The sequence below is a fragment of the Trichechus manatus genome, unplaced genomic scaffold, assembly GCF_000243295.1.
Source record: "Trichechus manatus latirostris isolate Lorelei unplaced genomic scaffold, TriManLat1.0 scaffold00087, whole genome shotgun sequence".
NCBI classification, from domain to species: domain Eukaryota; kingdom Metazoa; phylum Chordata; class Mammalia; order Sirenia; family Trichechidae; genus Trichechus; species Trichechus manatus.
Window position 1 is genome coordinate 4943106 of NW_004444023.1, and position 15846 is coordinate 4958951.

At 49.9% G+C, this 15846-nt stretch overlaps 1 protein-coding gene across 1 annotated transcript; it reads left to right on the top strand.

The window, feature by feature from the left end:
- Window positions 1-332: 332 nt before the first annotated feature.
- On the top strand, window positions 333-15582 carry KDELR1 (KDEL endoplasmic reticulum protein retention receptor 1). Its single transcript, XM_004381693.2, has 5 exons — window positions 333-626; window positions 1310-1410; window positions 2005-2163; window positions 10445-10697; window positions 14580-15582. The coding sequence occupies exons 1-5, from the start codon at window positions 536-538 to the stop codon at window positions 14612-14614; spliced, it is 639 nt and encodes a 212-aa protein (XP_004381750.1). The 5' UTR covers window positions 333-535; the 3' UTR covers window positions 14615-15582.
- The last annotated feature ends 264 nt before the right edge of the window (window positions 15583-15846 follow it).

Consider the following 15846-nt stretch of genomic DNA (forward strand, 5'->3'; position numbering starts at 1 on the left):
CTTCAGATCCCAGCAATCCCGCGGGTTTCAAGGAGGCAGCCCTGGGGGTCCACTCAGAGCCAATTCTGCAAGCAAAGGGGAGTGCTGTGGCGCAATGGTTAACGGAAAGGTCGGCAGTTCGAACCCACCAGCCGCTCCGCGGGAGAAAGATGAAGCTGTTAGCTTCCCTAAAGATTACACCCTTGGAAACCCTATAGGGCAGTTCTTCCCTTTCCTATAGGGTAACTATGAGTCGGAATCGACTCGACGGCACACAACGACAACAACAGGGGGCGCACGAGAGCCGGACCGCCCCCGGGGGCGGAGCCTCCCAGTCCCGGCTCCTCCCGGCCGCCCGCCTCCCTCTTCCTAGCTCCTGCTCAGCCACCAGCTCTGGACTCGGCTCCCCCTCCCAGGTCCCCCTCCCCCGAGCCGAGCCCGCCGAGGGCCCTTCTCCCGCCCCTAGGCCAGCCACCGGCCAGCACTGCAGCCCCGGGGGGCCGCCCCCCGCCAGCCTGTCTCCCTCTAGCGCAGCCCTGCCCGAGCCCCCCCGACCATGAATCTCTTCCGATTCCTGGGGGACCTCTCCCACCTCCTGGCCATCATCTTGCTACTGCTCAAAATCTGGAAGTCCCGCTCCTGCGCCGGTGAGACACCCCCGCCCCACCGCGGCGAGAGAGGGGGAAGAGTTGGAGGGGGGCGTCCCAGGACTCAGAGAAGGGTTTAGGGGGCAATAGAGGGATAGGCCCCTCCCCCACTGCTACCTGGGGGATCCCCCTTCCAGATCCGGGGTCACCAGGGGGTCAGCTCCCTTCTCAAGAATGGAGGGTGCAGACAATTTAGTGGGGAGTTCTCCAGGCCACCAGTTCCGCCCCCATCGCACCGATCTGGGCAGCCCGGGGGTTCCGGGGTTGGGATCAGGGAGCTGTGGCAGGCTGGGAGGTGACTGAGAATTGGTGACGTGGACGGTGGCGGCCAGGAAGGGAGCGGGAGGGAGGCGGCCGGTTCCAGGGGGCTGAGAGCAGGCGGGGGCCTCTGTGGGACCCACCTGGAGTCTGGACGGTGGGGAGTCCCTGAGGGGGCCCGGGGCGGCCGTGAGGCCTAGCCGGTGCCAGAGCCTCGGGCTGGAGTAGCTGCGGGTCCGGGCCGCCCCCTGGCTGTGGGACGTGGGAAAGGGCCCTTTTCAGGCGGGCGGGCGGGCTGGGGCGGCCTCCGGGGACAGCTGCTCTCCAGGGCCGCCCCAGCCCTGCCCAGGTGCCTGCGCCTTCATTGATTTCGCTAGCAGCCCACCCCTAGCCTCCGCTGGAGCTCTCTCTCTCTCTGGACCCAGGGATTTCCGGGAAGAGCCAGGTCCTGTTTGCTGTGGTGTTCACTGCCCGTTACCTGGACCTCTTCACCAACTATATCTCCCTCTACAACACGTGCATGAAGGTAAGGGCTCTACCCCACCTGGAAGGAGCTGGGGGCTCTGGACTCCTGGGTCCAAGGGAGGAGGGGGCTGGGGACCCAGAATCCTGGGTCTCAGGGGGCCAGGGTAGAGGCCAAGCAAGAGGTTAAAAACCTGTTGCAGCCGAGTCGGTTGCGACTCACAGTGACCCTATAGGACAGAGTGGAACTGCCCCGTAGAGTTTCCAAGGAGCACCTGGTGGATTTGAACTGCTGGCCTTTTGGTTAGCAGCCTTAGCACTTAACCACTAGGCCACCAGGGTTTCTGAGAGGAGGTTAGGGGGGCATTTGCCACTGGTCACAAGTTTGCTAGCCTCCCTGCACACCTGGGTCTGAGGGAGGAGGGGGCTTGGGGCCCAGACTCCTGGGTCCAAGGGAGGAGGGGCTGAGACTCCTTTGTCTGAAGGAGGAGGAGGCTGGGGGCCCTGACTCTCTGGTCTAAGGGAGGAGGGGCTGGGACTTCTGGGTCTGAGGAAGGAGGGGGCTGAGGGCCTGAACTTGTCTGGACTCCTGGGCCCAAGCTTTTTGGGGACAGAGGTCCTGTGCTGTGAGCTGAGGCCTCCTCATCCCCCTGGACAGGTGGTCTACATTGCCTGCTCCTTCACCACAGTCTGGATGATTTACAGCAAGTTCAAAGCCACTTATGATGGGAACCATGACACGTTCCGGGTGGAGTTTCTTGTCATCCCCACGGCCATCCTGGCATTCCTGGTCAACCATGACTTCACCCCTCTAGAGGTAGGCCACCCACCAGGGTCCCCATAGTGGTGGGATGGCTTGGCTGTTGAGAGTGGGCCTTCTTAAAGGCTTCCTTCTGCCCAGTTTGCTCAAACGTCCCGCTTCCAGGGCATCAAAGTTCAGCGCACGGGCTCCGGAATCAGATGATATGAACATAGCCACAGCACTCACTGGGCCAGACACTCCTCAATGCATTTTACCCATATTAACTAATTATTTTTCACAGCAGCCCCATTTTATAGGTGAGGAAATTGAGGCTTTGAGAGTCTAAATGACTTGTCCATGGTCACTGGCCTCATGAGTACCAGGCTGGATACTCAGGAATTGGGAACAAGAGCCTGAGGACCAGGCTGCTTGGATTTGAACCCCAGATCTGCTCCTTTCTATTAGTGTGACCTTGGGCATGTTGCTTGACCTCTCCATGCCTCAGTTTCCCCATTTATAAAGTGGGGATCAGGCCATTGTGAGGATTATGCACATTGTACTTGAACCAGAGAGCGAGGATTTGAAACCTGCCTCTACCACTTAGCAGCTGTGAGAACTTGGGCCAGTCATGTAACTTCTCTGCACCTCAGTTTCCTCATCTGTAAAATGGGTTTAATCAGTTTCTGCATCTTGAGTTCTAATAAGGGGTTGATATCTGTAAAGCACAGTGCCTGGCACATAGTAGGAGGTGCTGTGTCAATGTTTGTTAAATGGCTGAAGTGGCTGTCATGGTTCCTATTCCTTGATATTTTGGTGTAAACTGTACAGACTCCTGCTAGTTAAGTGTCTGGCTGCTAACTGAAAGGTTGGCAGTTCAAGTTTACCCAGAGACACCTCAGAAGAAAGGCCTGGCAATCTGCTTCCGAAAAATCAGCCATTGAGAACCCTCTGGAGCACAGTTCTGCTCTGACCCACATGGGGTTGCCAGGAGTTGGAATCAACTTGACAGCAACTGTTTTTTTTTTCTGTTCTAAATCTGTGAGCTCATGCTTCTTTTGTTGTTGTTGTCATTAGTTGCCATCAAGTTGATTCGGACTCATGGTGACCTCATGCGTTTAGAGTAGAACTGCTCCATAAGGTTTTCAGGGCTGTGACCTTTTGGAAGCAGATCACCATGCCTGTCTTACAAGTCGCCTCTGGGTGAGTTTGAACCGCCAACCTTTTGGCTAGTAATTGCGTGTTTAACTGTTTACACCACACAGGAACTCCATCATCCCTCCTGTTGTTAGGTGCCATCGAGTCAATTCCGAGTCATAGCGACCCTAAAGGACAGAGTAGAACTGCCCCATAGGGTTTCCTCTGCTGCAATCTTTTTTTTAAATTGTAGGTTAAGTGGAAGTTTACATTTCAAGTTAGTCTCCTATAAAAATTTATATATACATTGTTATGTGACCCTAATTGCTCTCCCTATACCGTGAAAGCACACTCCTCCTTTCCACCCCTGATTCCCCACGTCCATTCAACCAGCTCCTGACCCTCTCTGCCTTCCCATCTCACCTCTGGACAGGAGCTGCCCATTTAGTCTCATGTATCTACCTGAGCTAAGAAGTGCACTCTTCACGAGTATCATTTTATGTCCCACAGTCCAGTCCAATCTTTGTCTGAAGAGTTGGCCTCAGAAATTGTTTTTAGTTCTGGGCTGATAGAGAATCCGGGGGCCATGCTTTCCAGGGTTCCTCCAGTCTCAGTCAGACCATTAAGTCTGGTCTTTTTAGTAGAATTTGCGTTCTGCGCCCGCATCTTTCTTCTGCTCCATCAGGGACTCTGTTGTGTTTCCTGTCAGGGCGGTCATTGGTGCTAGCTGTGCTGCAGTCTTAATGAGAGCAGATCACCAGGTTTTTTCTCCTGTGGAGTGGCTGGTGGGTTGGAACCACCGACCTTTCGGTTAGCAGCCAAGTGCTTGACCATTGAGCTACCAGGCTCCTTTCACACCTCCTAGGGCCTGGTGAAAACCAAAACCAAACCCATTGCAGTCAAGTCAATTCTGACTTGTAATGACCCCATGTGTTGCTGAATAGAACTGTTCTATAGAGTTTTCTTGTCCATAATCTTTATGGAAGAAGATCGCCAGGGCTTTCTTCCATGGCACCACTGGGCGAGTTTGAACTGCCAACCTTTAGGTGAGTAGCTGAGAGCAAACTGTTTGCGCCATGCAGCAGGAATCATAAATGTGAGGCAGCCTTTTCTCCCCCAAGGAGCCCTTGTGGCACAGTGGTTAAGTGCTCAGCTGCTAACCATGAGGTCGGTGGTTCTCCTCACCGGAAAATGTTGGCCACCAATTCAAAATATATTTCTAAAAGCACTGTGCAGGCCAGACAAATCCTGAAGGAGGATGGTTTTGGCCCATGGGTCCCTACTGTTGAATGTCCGAGGGAGGTGCACCAGGCCTGGGCAGGAACCTTGGGCCTGGCTCTGTCACTTTGGAATTTGCAAACGTGATCATCGTCAGCTCTCTGCACTGACTGAGCACCTACCAGGTCTGATGTCAAGCCCATGATTTATTCAAAACTGGCCTGCTGAGCAGGACAGCTACTGGAGGGTACTGGGCCCAATTTGCAGATGAGGAGACTGAGGCTTGGGGAGGCAATGGGGCTTGCTCAGGGTGGAGGGAGGCTGGACAAAACTCAAGCCTCTTGACTCTCAGCTTTTCCCAGTTCTGTGCTTCAGAGAGGGGGAAGTTACTTGTGCAAAGTATGGGCACCAACTGTGTGCCCGGCCCCATGCTGACCATTCTGAATGCATCTTTATCTTGTCTGATACTTCATGCTCTGGCAAGCAGGCCTCCTATCCTCTTCTGTGGTGAGGCTCTGAGGGGATTGCTCCTGGGATTTGAACCCAGGCCCACCCAGTTCCAAAACCCATTGCAATCGAGTCGATTCCAACTCATAGCGACCCTGTAGGACAGAGTTGAACTGCCCCATAGGGTTTCCAAGATTGTAATCTTTACAGAAGCAGACTGCCGCATCTTTCTCCTACGGAGTGGCTGGTGGGTTCAGACTGCCAACCTTTCAGTTAGCAGCTGAGCACTTAACCACTTTGCCACCAGGGCTCCCTTTACCTGCTTCCAAAGCCCATGCTATTCACTGGCGCATCCTAAAATGTTTGATTATTTTTTTTTACCATAGAAGGCAAATATGCTTCTTTAAAAATTCAGACGTCACAGAAATATGTAAAGTAAAATGTGCCAGGCCCCTTCTCCTCTCTCATGCTCTGATTCTGTTCCTTAGGGGTCACCCCAGGGTCACATCTGGGTGTGCATCTATTTAATGGGTAAGTTTTTAGAGGTCCTCAACTAACCTGGCTTCTAATAATATCCTCACTGGAGGATTCTGGGTTATTATAGGAGCGAGCCCTGGACTCCAGCTGCCTGGGTGGAAACCCTTGTTCTACCCACAACTTGGATGACTTTTTCCTGGGCCTCGGTCTCCTCGCTTGTACAATGAGGGTAACAATAGAACCTACCTCACAGGGTTATGGCTTAAGCCAGTTAATAGTTGTAAGGTGTGTGGAACAGTGCCTGGGACATAGTGGAATAAGTGTCACGTAAGCATGAAGTATTATGAATACATAATAACTGATGTACCTCACTTCCTTCCCACAAACCAAAACAACCCAGCAGAAGCCATACCCGCCCCCTGGCCTTGTTCTGCACAAGGAAGTTTCAGTGGGTTCTGCAGGTCACAGGTCAGGCCAGGTGGGACTTTCAGGGTTTCCGAAACTGAAAAAGGGCCCACAGACATCTGAAGTCTCTTCTCTCCCTCCCTGCTCATGAATGCTAATAGTCACTGCTCCTTAAATAGTAACCTGTGCCAAGTGCATGGGGTGTGTCTTAGTTACCTAGCACCTCTATAACAAAAGTACCACAAGGGTTGGCTTCAACAAACAGAAATTTATTTTCATAGTTCAGGAGGCTAGAAGTCCAAATTCAGGGTGCCAGCTCCAGGGGAAGACTTTCTCTCTCTGTGGGCTCTGGGGGAAGGTCCTTGTCTCTTTTTGAGCTTCTGCTCCTGGGCAATCTTCATTTGGCTTGGCATCTCTCTTCCCCCATCTCTGCCTTCTTCTCTGTACCTGTTTATTCTGTATCTCAAAGATGATTGGTATAAGACACACCCTACTCCATGGCCCCGTTAACATAACAAAGAAAACAGTAGTCCCAAATGGGATTACAGCCACAAAACCTGTTGCCATCATCGTGACCCTACAGGGCTGAGTAGAACTGCCCCATAGGGTTTCCAAGGAGAGGCTGGTGGATTCAAACTACCCACCTTTTGGTTAGCAGCCGAATGCTTAACCACTTCGCCACCAAGGCTCCTGCAACCACAAGTATAACCTAAAACGTGTTGCTCTCGAGAGTCGATTTCGACTCATGGTGACCCTATAGGACAGAGTAGAACTGCCCCATAGGGTTTCTAAGGCTGTAATCTTTACAGAGGAGCCCTGGTGGCGCAGTGGTTAAACTGCTTGCCTGCTAACCCAAAGATTAGTGGTTTGAACCCACCAGGTGCTCTGCGGGAGAAAGATGTGGCAGTCTGTTTCCGTAAAGATTGGAAACGCTATAGGGCAGTTCTGCCCTGTCCTACAGGGTTGCTATGAGTCGGAATCAACTCAACGGCAAGCAGTAATCTTTATGGACACAGACTGCTACATCTTTCTCCCGTGGAGTGGCTGGTGGGTTCGAACCACCGATCTTTCATTAGCAGCTGAGCATTTAACCACTGTGCTACCAGGGCTCCTTACCACAAGTATAGGGGTTAGGATTTACAAAACATGTTTTTAGGGGGGTGCAATTCACTCCATAACAGGGGTCATTTTAGAGACCTGCTTGCTTCCATTTATTTTCTCATTCATTCATTCATTCAGGCATCCAGTATGTGCCAGGCACTGTGCTTGGTGCTGGGACCCCGGGGCAAGTAAGACAAGGAGGATCACGGGCCTCGTGGAGCTTCTGTTCTAGTGAGAGTTGCCAGGAAGGAAATAAAACGGGGCGATGTAACAGTGCCTGGTGGGAGGGGGCACAGTCAGGGAACACCTCTCTCAGAAGGTGACTGATGAACTGAGGCTGAGAGGACACAGGAAAGGTAGATGTATGACCACCTGGGGGATGAGTATTCCCTGCTGAGGGAACAGCAGGTGCAAAGGCCTAGGGGCAGGGAAGAATATGGCATGTACTATTGTCAGTGTCCACATTTTATAGATGAGGAGACTGAGGCACAAAAAGGGTAAGTAACTGTCTTAGTTATCTAGTGCTGCTATAACAAAAATACCACAAGTGGGTGGCTTTAACAAACAGACATTTATTCTCTCACAGTTAGGAGGCTAGAAGTCTGAATTCACGGCACCGGCTCTAGGAGAAGGCTTTCTCTGTTTGCTCTGGGGGGAGGTCCTTGTCTCTTTTGAGCTTCTGCTTCTAGGCGATCTTCATGTGGCTTGGCATCTATCTTCTCCCATCTCTCCTTGCTGAATCTGCTCCTTTTATATCTCAAGAGAGGTTGATTTAAGACACACTCTACAAGAATACTGTCTAATTATCATAACAAAGAAAACTCATTCCCAAATGGGATTATAACCACAGGTATAAAAAAACCAAACCCGTTGCCATCCAGTCGATTCCGACTCATGCCGACCCTATAGGACAGAGTACAACTGACCCATAGGGTTTCCAAGGAGTGGTTGGTGGATTCGAACTTTTGACCTTTTGGTTAGCAGCCAGGCTCTTAGCCACTGCGCCACCAGAGCTCCAACCACAGGTATATATATTAAAACAAACAAACAAAAAAACCAAACCCGTTGCCATCAAGTCGATTCGAACTCATAGCGACCCTGTAGGACAGAGTAGAACTGCCCCATAGGGCTTCCAAGGGGCGGCTGGTGGATTTGAACTGCTGACCTTTTGGTTAGCAGCCAAATGCTTAACCACTGCACCACCAGGGCCCCAACCATGGGTAGGATTTACAACATATTTTTGGGGCATACAATTCAATTGATAACAGCAATTCACCTAAGACCACGCAGCTGTGTGCGGCGGAGCTGGGATTTGAACCAAGGGTTCAAAAAGCCCTGTTTCCAAACAGGGTCACGTTCAGAGGCCCAGGGGTTAGGGGGACCAGCTAGAAGTTCTGTTGGCTGCAGCTCGGGGTCAAGGGCCTGAGGGAGTAGGGATGAAGTTAGATCGGGGAAGGCCTTGAAGGCCGTGGGAAGGAGTTAGGATTTTTTTTTTAACAGACTTTATTTTTTAAAGCAGTTTTAGGTTTATAGAAAAAATTGTGCAGAAGTACAGAGAGTTCACATATACCTCCTTCCCCTGCACATTGTTTTGGAGTTAGGATTTTATTCTGGTTGCAGTGGGAAGAAGCTACCAGAGGATTTTAAGCTGGAGAGTGACATAGTCTGGTTTATGTTTCTAAAGATTCCATGTCGAATGATGCCTGTATGAGAGCAGGGGAATTGTCCCATTTTAGAGATGAGGAAACTGAGGCTTGGAGAATCTGAGTCTCTTGCTCCTGTAATCGCCCAAGGTCTCATAGAAGGGAAATCTTGGAGCCAAGATTCCAACCCTGGTCTACGTTTCAGAGTGGTGTAATTGCAAAGTCTTACAGGCACCGACACTGCACCCCTGGTTCGAATCCCATCTCTGCTGCTCACTAGCTGCGTGGTCTTGGGTGAGTTGTTTACCCTCTCGGTGCCTCAGTGTCCTCATCTGTAAAATGGGGATGGTGATAATAGTACCTCCCTGGCAGGGCTGTTGTGAGGATTAAATGAGTGAATACAGTTTGCTTTAATTACCCGTTGTGTTGAGTCGATTCTGACTTGTGGCGTGTGTATCAGAGTAGAACAGTACTCCATGGGGTTTTCAGTGGCTGATTTTTCAGAAGTAGATCGCCAGGCCTTTCTTCCAAGGAGCCTCTGGGTGGACTCGAAACCACCAACCTTTCGGTTAGCAGCCAAGCAATTGACCATTTACACCACCTGGGGACTTCCCTCAGTTACCTAGTTCTGCCGTGATAAAAATACCACAAGTGGATGGCTTTAAAGAACAAGAATTTATTGTCTCACAGTTTTGGAGGCTAGAAGTCTGAATCCAGGTCATCAGCAGGGCCATGCTCTTTCTGTCCGCTCTAGGGGAAGGTCCTTCCTGGTCTCACTCAGCTTCTAGTAGCTGCTGGCAGTCCTTGGCATTCCTGTGCTTGTAGGTACACCTCCATCCTCATGTGGTGTCTGTCTCACCCCTGTGTGTGTCTGTGTCTCTTCTGCTCTTTTTATAAGACACCACTCAGAAGGGATTAGGTTTGGGATCCACCCTACTCTGGTAAAGGAGCCCTGGCGGCACAATGGTTAAGCACTCACCTGCTGACGGAGAGGTTGACGGCTTGAACACACCTGGTAGCACCTGGTGGAAGAAAGACCTGGCGATCTGCTCCCATAAAGATTACAGCCAAGAAAACCCTGTGGGGTAGTTCTACTCTGTCACATGGGGTTGCTATGAGTCAAAATCTACTCGATAGCACCCAACAACAACTACTTTGTTATGTCCTCATTAACATAACTAAAGAAAAACCGTATTTCCGAACAGGGTCATGTTCACAGATAGGTTAGGGTTAGGACTTGACATATCTCTTTGGGGGGCAAGGAGCCCTGGTTGCACAGAGGTTAAGTGCTTGGCTGCTATGGCTGTTTGAATCCACCAGCTGCTCCACAGGAGAAAGGTGTGGCAGTTTGCTTCTTTAAAGACTACAGCCTTGGAAACCCTATGAGACAGTTCTACTGTGTCCTGTAGGATCACTATGAGTCGGAATCGAGTTGACAGCAATAGATTTTGGGGGGACGGAATCAAACCACAGCACACACATGGTGTGAGCAGAACAGTGTCTGGACACAGTAAGTGCTCAGCCTGTGTTAGCTGTACTGGGTGCTCTTTATATTTTTTATTTTTTAAAATTTTATTTATTTTTTTGTTGTTGAAAATATACCAGGGCTTCGACCTGGTTCGAAGATCCCCAGGCGATCCTTATGTATACATAAGAATCACCTGGAGATCTTATTAAAATTCTGATTCAGGATATCTGGGGTAGAAATGCAAATTCTCAGCAGCGGTTCAAACTGGAATGAACCTACTGGAAACCCTGGAATATACACAGCAGAGCATACACCAATTCAACAATTTTTACATGTATGATTCCGGGCGCACTTTCTGACTCCGGTGTCCGTGCCTGTAACCGATGTGCTGGCCCCTGCCTCCTCTCGCATCCTGCCCTCCTCCGCTCGGCGGCCCCTGAGCCCACTCCCTGCCTCCCTGCAGATCCTCTGGACCTTCTCCATCTATCTGGAGTCGGTGGCCATCCTCCCGCAGCTGTTCATGGTGAGCAAGACGGGCGAGGCGGAGACCATCACCAGCCACTACCTGTTTGCGCTGGGCGTCTACCGCACGCTCTATCTCTTCAACTGGATCTGGCGCTACCACTTTGAGGGCTTCTTCGACCTCATCGCCATCGTGGCAGGCCTGGTCCAGACGGTCCTCTACTGCGATTTCTTCTACCTCTACATCACCAAAGGTAGCTGGGGTGGAGGGCGGCCGGAAGGGGTTCCGCTCCCAGTGGTACTCGGGGAAGTGGGGGCTTCTGCTCCCAGCCTCTGGGCTCCGTCCTGCTGTCCCCTAGGAGTTCAGACCTCAGGCCCTGCCTCCCTCAGGGCTGAGAAGTATGTCTCCTTGGCCCCTGAGCTGCTCAAGAGAAGATCAGGCAGGGAGGGTCACCAGGGCTGGCTTCTGAAGAGTCCGTGCTTCCTCCTGCCTAGAGATTCAGGCTGCTGGCTCCGTCTTTAAGGAGTCCTGGTGGCACAGTGGTTAAAGCACTCAGCTGGTAACCGAAATATCGGCGGTTCGAACCTGCTAAACAGGAGAAAGATGTGGCAGCCTGCTTCCATAAAGATTACCCAAACCAAACCCACTGTCATCGAATTGATTCCGACTCATAGTGACCCTGTAGGACAGAGTAGAAGTACCCCATAGGGTTTCCAAGGCCGTAATCTTCATGGAAGCAGACTGCCACATCTTTCTACTGGAGCCGCTGGTGGTTTCCAGCCACCAGCCTTTCAGTTAGCAGTCGATTGCTTTACCCACTGAACCACCAGGGCTCCTTCCATAAAGATTACAGCCTTGGAAACCCTGTGGGGCAATAGAACTCTGTCTTACCACATTGCTGTGAGTCAAAATTGACTCAATGGCAATGGGTTGGGTTTTTTTTTGGTTCTGTCTTTGGAGCCTCTGGGTGGTGCAAACAGTTAAGCGCTCAACTGCTAGCTGAAAGGCAACACCCTTCAGAGACGGAAGCGCCTCGGGAGATAGGCCTGGCAATCTGCTTCTGAAAGGTCACAGCCAAGAAAACCCTGTGGAGCAGTTCAGCTCTGCACACATGGGGTCGCCACGAGTCGGAATCGACTTGAAGGCAACTGACAACAACAGCTGCGTCTTTACCATGTGGAGATACCAGGCATTCCTCTCCTCAGCTCCTGGGTGTGTGGAGAGGAGGAGCTGGTACTAGGGGTGAGCCAGGGGTGGCCTCTGACCATTCCTGTCTCAGAGTCTCTCCTAAGCACTCCTCCTCCTGCCCCAGGGATCCGGGCCCACAGCTTTTCTGTCTCATATCCATGAAAAATCCAGAAGTCCCATCCCCCCGCTCCAGCAATGCTCAGAGAAGGCAGGGCCTCCTTCTTCTCCGTCACTGGATCTCTATCCTGCCCTCAGGGACTGAGCCCTGTTCACTCATTCATTCATTTTGTTCAGCAAATGTTGAACTTTCTGGGTCCCTGGCCTGGTGCTAGGCTCTGGGATGCAGCAGCAGGAAAAAAGATGGACAAGGCCCTCTCCTTTCTTTCTATTCTAGCGGGGGAGATGGAATAGACAAGTAAGGAAGCATCATGTAGTATAGTATTTTAAAAATATTGGAAAATTAATAGATACTCAGGTTTGTCATGCATAAACTCATTTGGTTTATTGCAAAATAGTCATGGCAAGACACGCAAGTGAGACCTCATAAAATTCATTTAGAACCGGAGAGTCAGAATTAACAATAACAACTGCAATATTAGTTCAATGGTTGGAGCCCAAATCTTTGGACTTCAGGCTTTTACGTTTAATGAGAGGGCTCAGAAGGAAGATTTAACCACCGCTTGAACTTGGCAGACGTCCCTCATAGCTAGGGTCCAAGGTCGGCAGTGGCAGACAGAATCTCAGTTCCATCTCTGCCTTCTCTCAGTGAGTGAGCAGAAATTCAGGGTTTATATGTGAATTTGTCACCTTGGCTCTCCACACGACAAGGGCCAGTGTGACATCAAAGACTAGTATGTTATGTCTTTTCTCCAGAGTTAGAGAGTAGCCCAATGATGCATCTTCTCTTCAAGGTTAGAGATTAGGGAGGTTTTTAGATTTGTGTCATGTTTTCTTGTGTTACAGAATGCTGGGTCAAAGTGAACATAAAGGTTGTTTACATTCTTTACATACTTCACATGCTTCTATGTTTCTATGTCCAAGTTCAGAAATGTTCTAAATAACTTTCTTATGACTTAAGGTTTCTAATGACTTATAGTTAATGTTAGAGAGCCTCACAGAGGTCGACATATTTCTATTTCAAAGTTCATGTTATGAGTGATTATACATATGGATTTTGGAAGCATAATAGTGATGTATCTTATGGGATTTGAGAGTATTACAGAAACCTACAGAACACATCATTGCAGAGTGAGAGGAAATAAAGCGGAGATGTGATGAGGAATATCTGTGTGAGGGGCGGGGAGGTCTCTCTGAGGATGTATAAGCAGCACCCTGGAAACGAAGGCCTCAGCTTTGGGGAAGTAAGAGCCGATGTGAGGGCAAAGGCTAGGAGGCAGGCCCTACTCCCTCAGGACTTGGGCCTGGAGGGCGGGAAGGGATGGTCTCTCCCAGCCGGCCCTGCCAGACCCTCAGACCCCACGTTCCTCAGAGACCCAAGTACTCCCGCTGGGGTTCCATTGAAGGCAGAAGAAGAGTAGCCAGCACTAGGAGAAATGGGGCCTTCTCTTGGTCTCTGTTCTTCAGCTCCTAGGATGAGACCAGGGTCCCCCAGCCCCAACCCCACAGGAATTCAGGCAGATCCCCTTGGGTAGATGGTTTGTGCTCTGCTACTAACCGAAAGGTTGGTAGTTCAAACCTACCCAGTGGTGCTGTGGAAGAAAGGCCTGGCCATCAGCTTCTGTAAAGATTGTTATTGTTGGGTGCCATTGAGTCAATTTCAACTTATAGCGATCCCATGCAACACAGTAGAATTGCCCCACAGGGTTTTCTTGACTGTAATCTTTATATATATATGTATAATATATATATATGTGTGTATATATATATATATATAATTTTATTTATTTTGTTATTGTTGAGAATATATGCAGCAAAATATACACCAATTCAAGTTTCTACATGTTCCATTTGATGACATTGATTACATTCTTTGAGTTGTATAACCATTCTCTTACCCTCATTTTCTGAGCTGTTCTTCCCCATTAATGTAAACTCACTGCCCCCTAAGGTTCCTATCTAAACTTTCGACTTCCCGTTGTCAGTTTGATCCCATATAGCTAGTTCTTATAAGAACACAATGCTCAAGACACACATTTTTTAGTAGTTAAGCTAAACTATTGTTTGGTCTTAAAAAGACTTCAGGGAATGCTATTGGTTTAAGATTTAAAGATTATCTCAGAGCAATAGTTTTGGGGGGTTTATCCAACCTCCATGGCTCCTGAAAGTCTGGATTCCATGAGAATTTAAAATTATGTTCTGCATTTCCCCCCTTTTGATCAGGATTCTTCTATGGAATCTGATAAAAATGTTCAGTAATGGTACCCGGGCACCATCCAGTTCTGGTCTCATGGCAAAGGAGGCAATTAGTCACACATTCCATATCCTGCTCCTGTTCCTGACTCTCTTTCTTCCTCTGTTGTTCCAGGCGAATAGAGACAAATTGTTGTGCCTTGGATGGCCACTTGCAAGCTTTTAAGACCCCAGGCACTACATAATGAACTAGGAGGTAGAACAGACTAGGCTGTAATCTTTACAGGAGCAGATCGTCGGGTCTTTTCTCCCGTGAAGCTGCTGGTGGGTTCAAACCTCCAACCTTTCGTTTAGCAGCCCAGCATTTAATTATCGTGCCACCAGGCCTCCTTTCTGTGAGATTACAGCCTATGGAGTTCAGTTCTACTCTGTGACACGTGGGGTTGCCATGAGGGCAGTGGGTTTTGGTTTGTTTTTATTTTCCCCCTAGTTTATAATGTGGAGGATACTGGGGCCACCCCTTCTCGCATTTCCCTGCCCAGCCCAGTGTGCAGGCCCTCGTCTGGGTATGCGAGCCCACCCCACCCTGCCCACTGCAGGGCCCTGTGGTAATGCTCACTTCCTTTTCTCTTCTCAGTCCTAAAGGGGAAGAAGTTGAGTTTGCCAGCATAGCCCTGGCCTTCGCGACCCCTCTTCTTGGCAGCAGCGGCGGCAAGAGGCGCAGGAAGGTGATGGGAGACTCGGAGCCTCCTGCCCACCCAGGGGTGACTTTTTAAAGAACCAATCTCTCCTCGTTCCCCATCCCCCTCCTGCCAGGTTTCGGGGGGCATTGAAGGACCCAAGTCTTGGAGAAGCTCAGGACCTGGGCTGTTTGTAATTCTTTGCCTTTTAGAGAAAAAAAAAAAATCTTTTCACTATTTAGTTTTTGATTCTGATGACTCCTCTCTCTTCTACTCTCTGGCCCCCTGATTTTTATAAACAGTATCCGATGGGACGGGGCAGGGGCAGGGGTCTTCTTCCCTCACCCAGACCCTTCAACTCCCTTTCAGACTCCCTCCCCGAGCCCACTGGGTGCCAAACACTAAATCTGCTGACACCCCGCCCAGCCTCCCCCGACATGAACACAGCCTCCCACTGCCCTTCTGGGTTGGGGACAGGGAGGAGGGAAGGCCTGGGAAGGGCTCCCCTGCTTTTTCATAGTAATTTTTTCCAGAGTTTGGGTTTTTTGGTCTTGTCCTGATTTTTTGGCATATTGGGGGGAGGGGGCTGGCCCAAGATCACCACTGCCCTGATACCATGTTTTTGTACAGAATTGATGGTTGATTCTTTGTTCTCTTGAAATAAACAGAGGAAAATAATACCTCTCTCTTTCACTACTCCTTGTTCTATCTTTTGGTGTTTGGAGGGTATTACGGGTTGAATTGTGTCCCCTTAAAATATGTGTTGTGAATCCTAACCTCTGTGCCTGTGGTTATAATCCCATTTGGGAATGGGTTGTCTTTGTTATGTTAATGAGGCAAGATTAGTGTAGGTTATGTCTTGAATCAATTTTTAACAAGATATAAAAGGAGCAGATTAAGCAAGCAGAGATGGGGGAAGATAGATGCCAAGCTACATGGAGATCTCCAAGGAACCAGGAAACAGAAGCTGAAGAGACGAGGACCGTCCCCCAGAGCTGACAGATACAGAAAGCCTTCCCCTAGAGCTGGTGCCCTGAATTTGGACTTCTAGCCTCCTAAACTGTGAGAAAATAAATTTCTGTTTGTTTAAGCCATCCCTTATGATATTTCTGTTATAGCAGCGCTAGATAACTAAGACAGGGGGGTTCTTCCTGGCCCCCCTCTCTACCTCAGCTTTTGCCGCATTGACCATCCACAGGCAAGCAGAGGTTGGGGAGGAGCAGG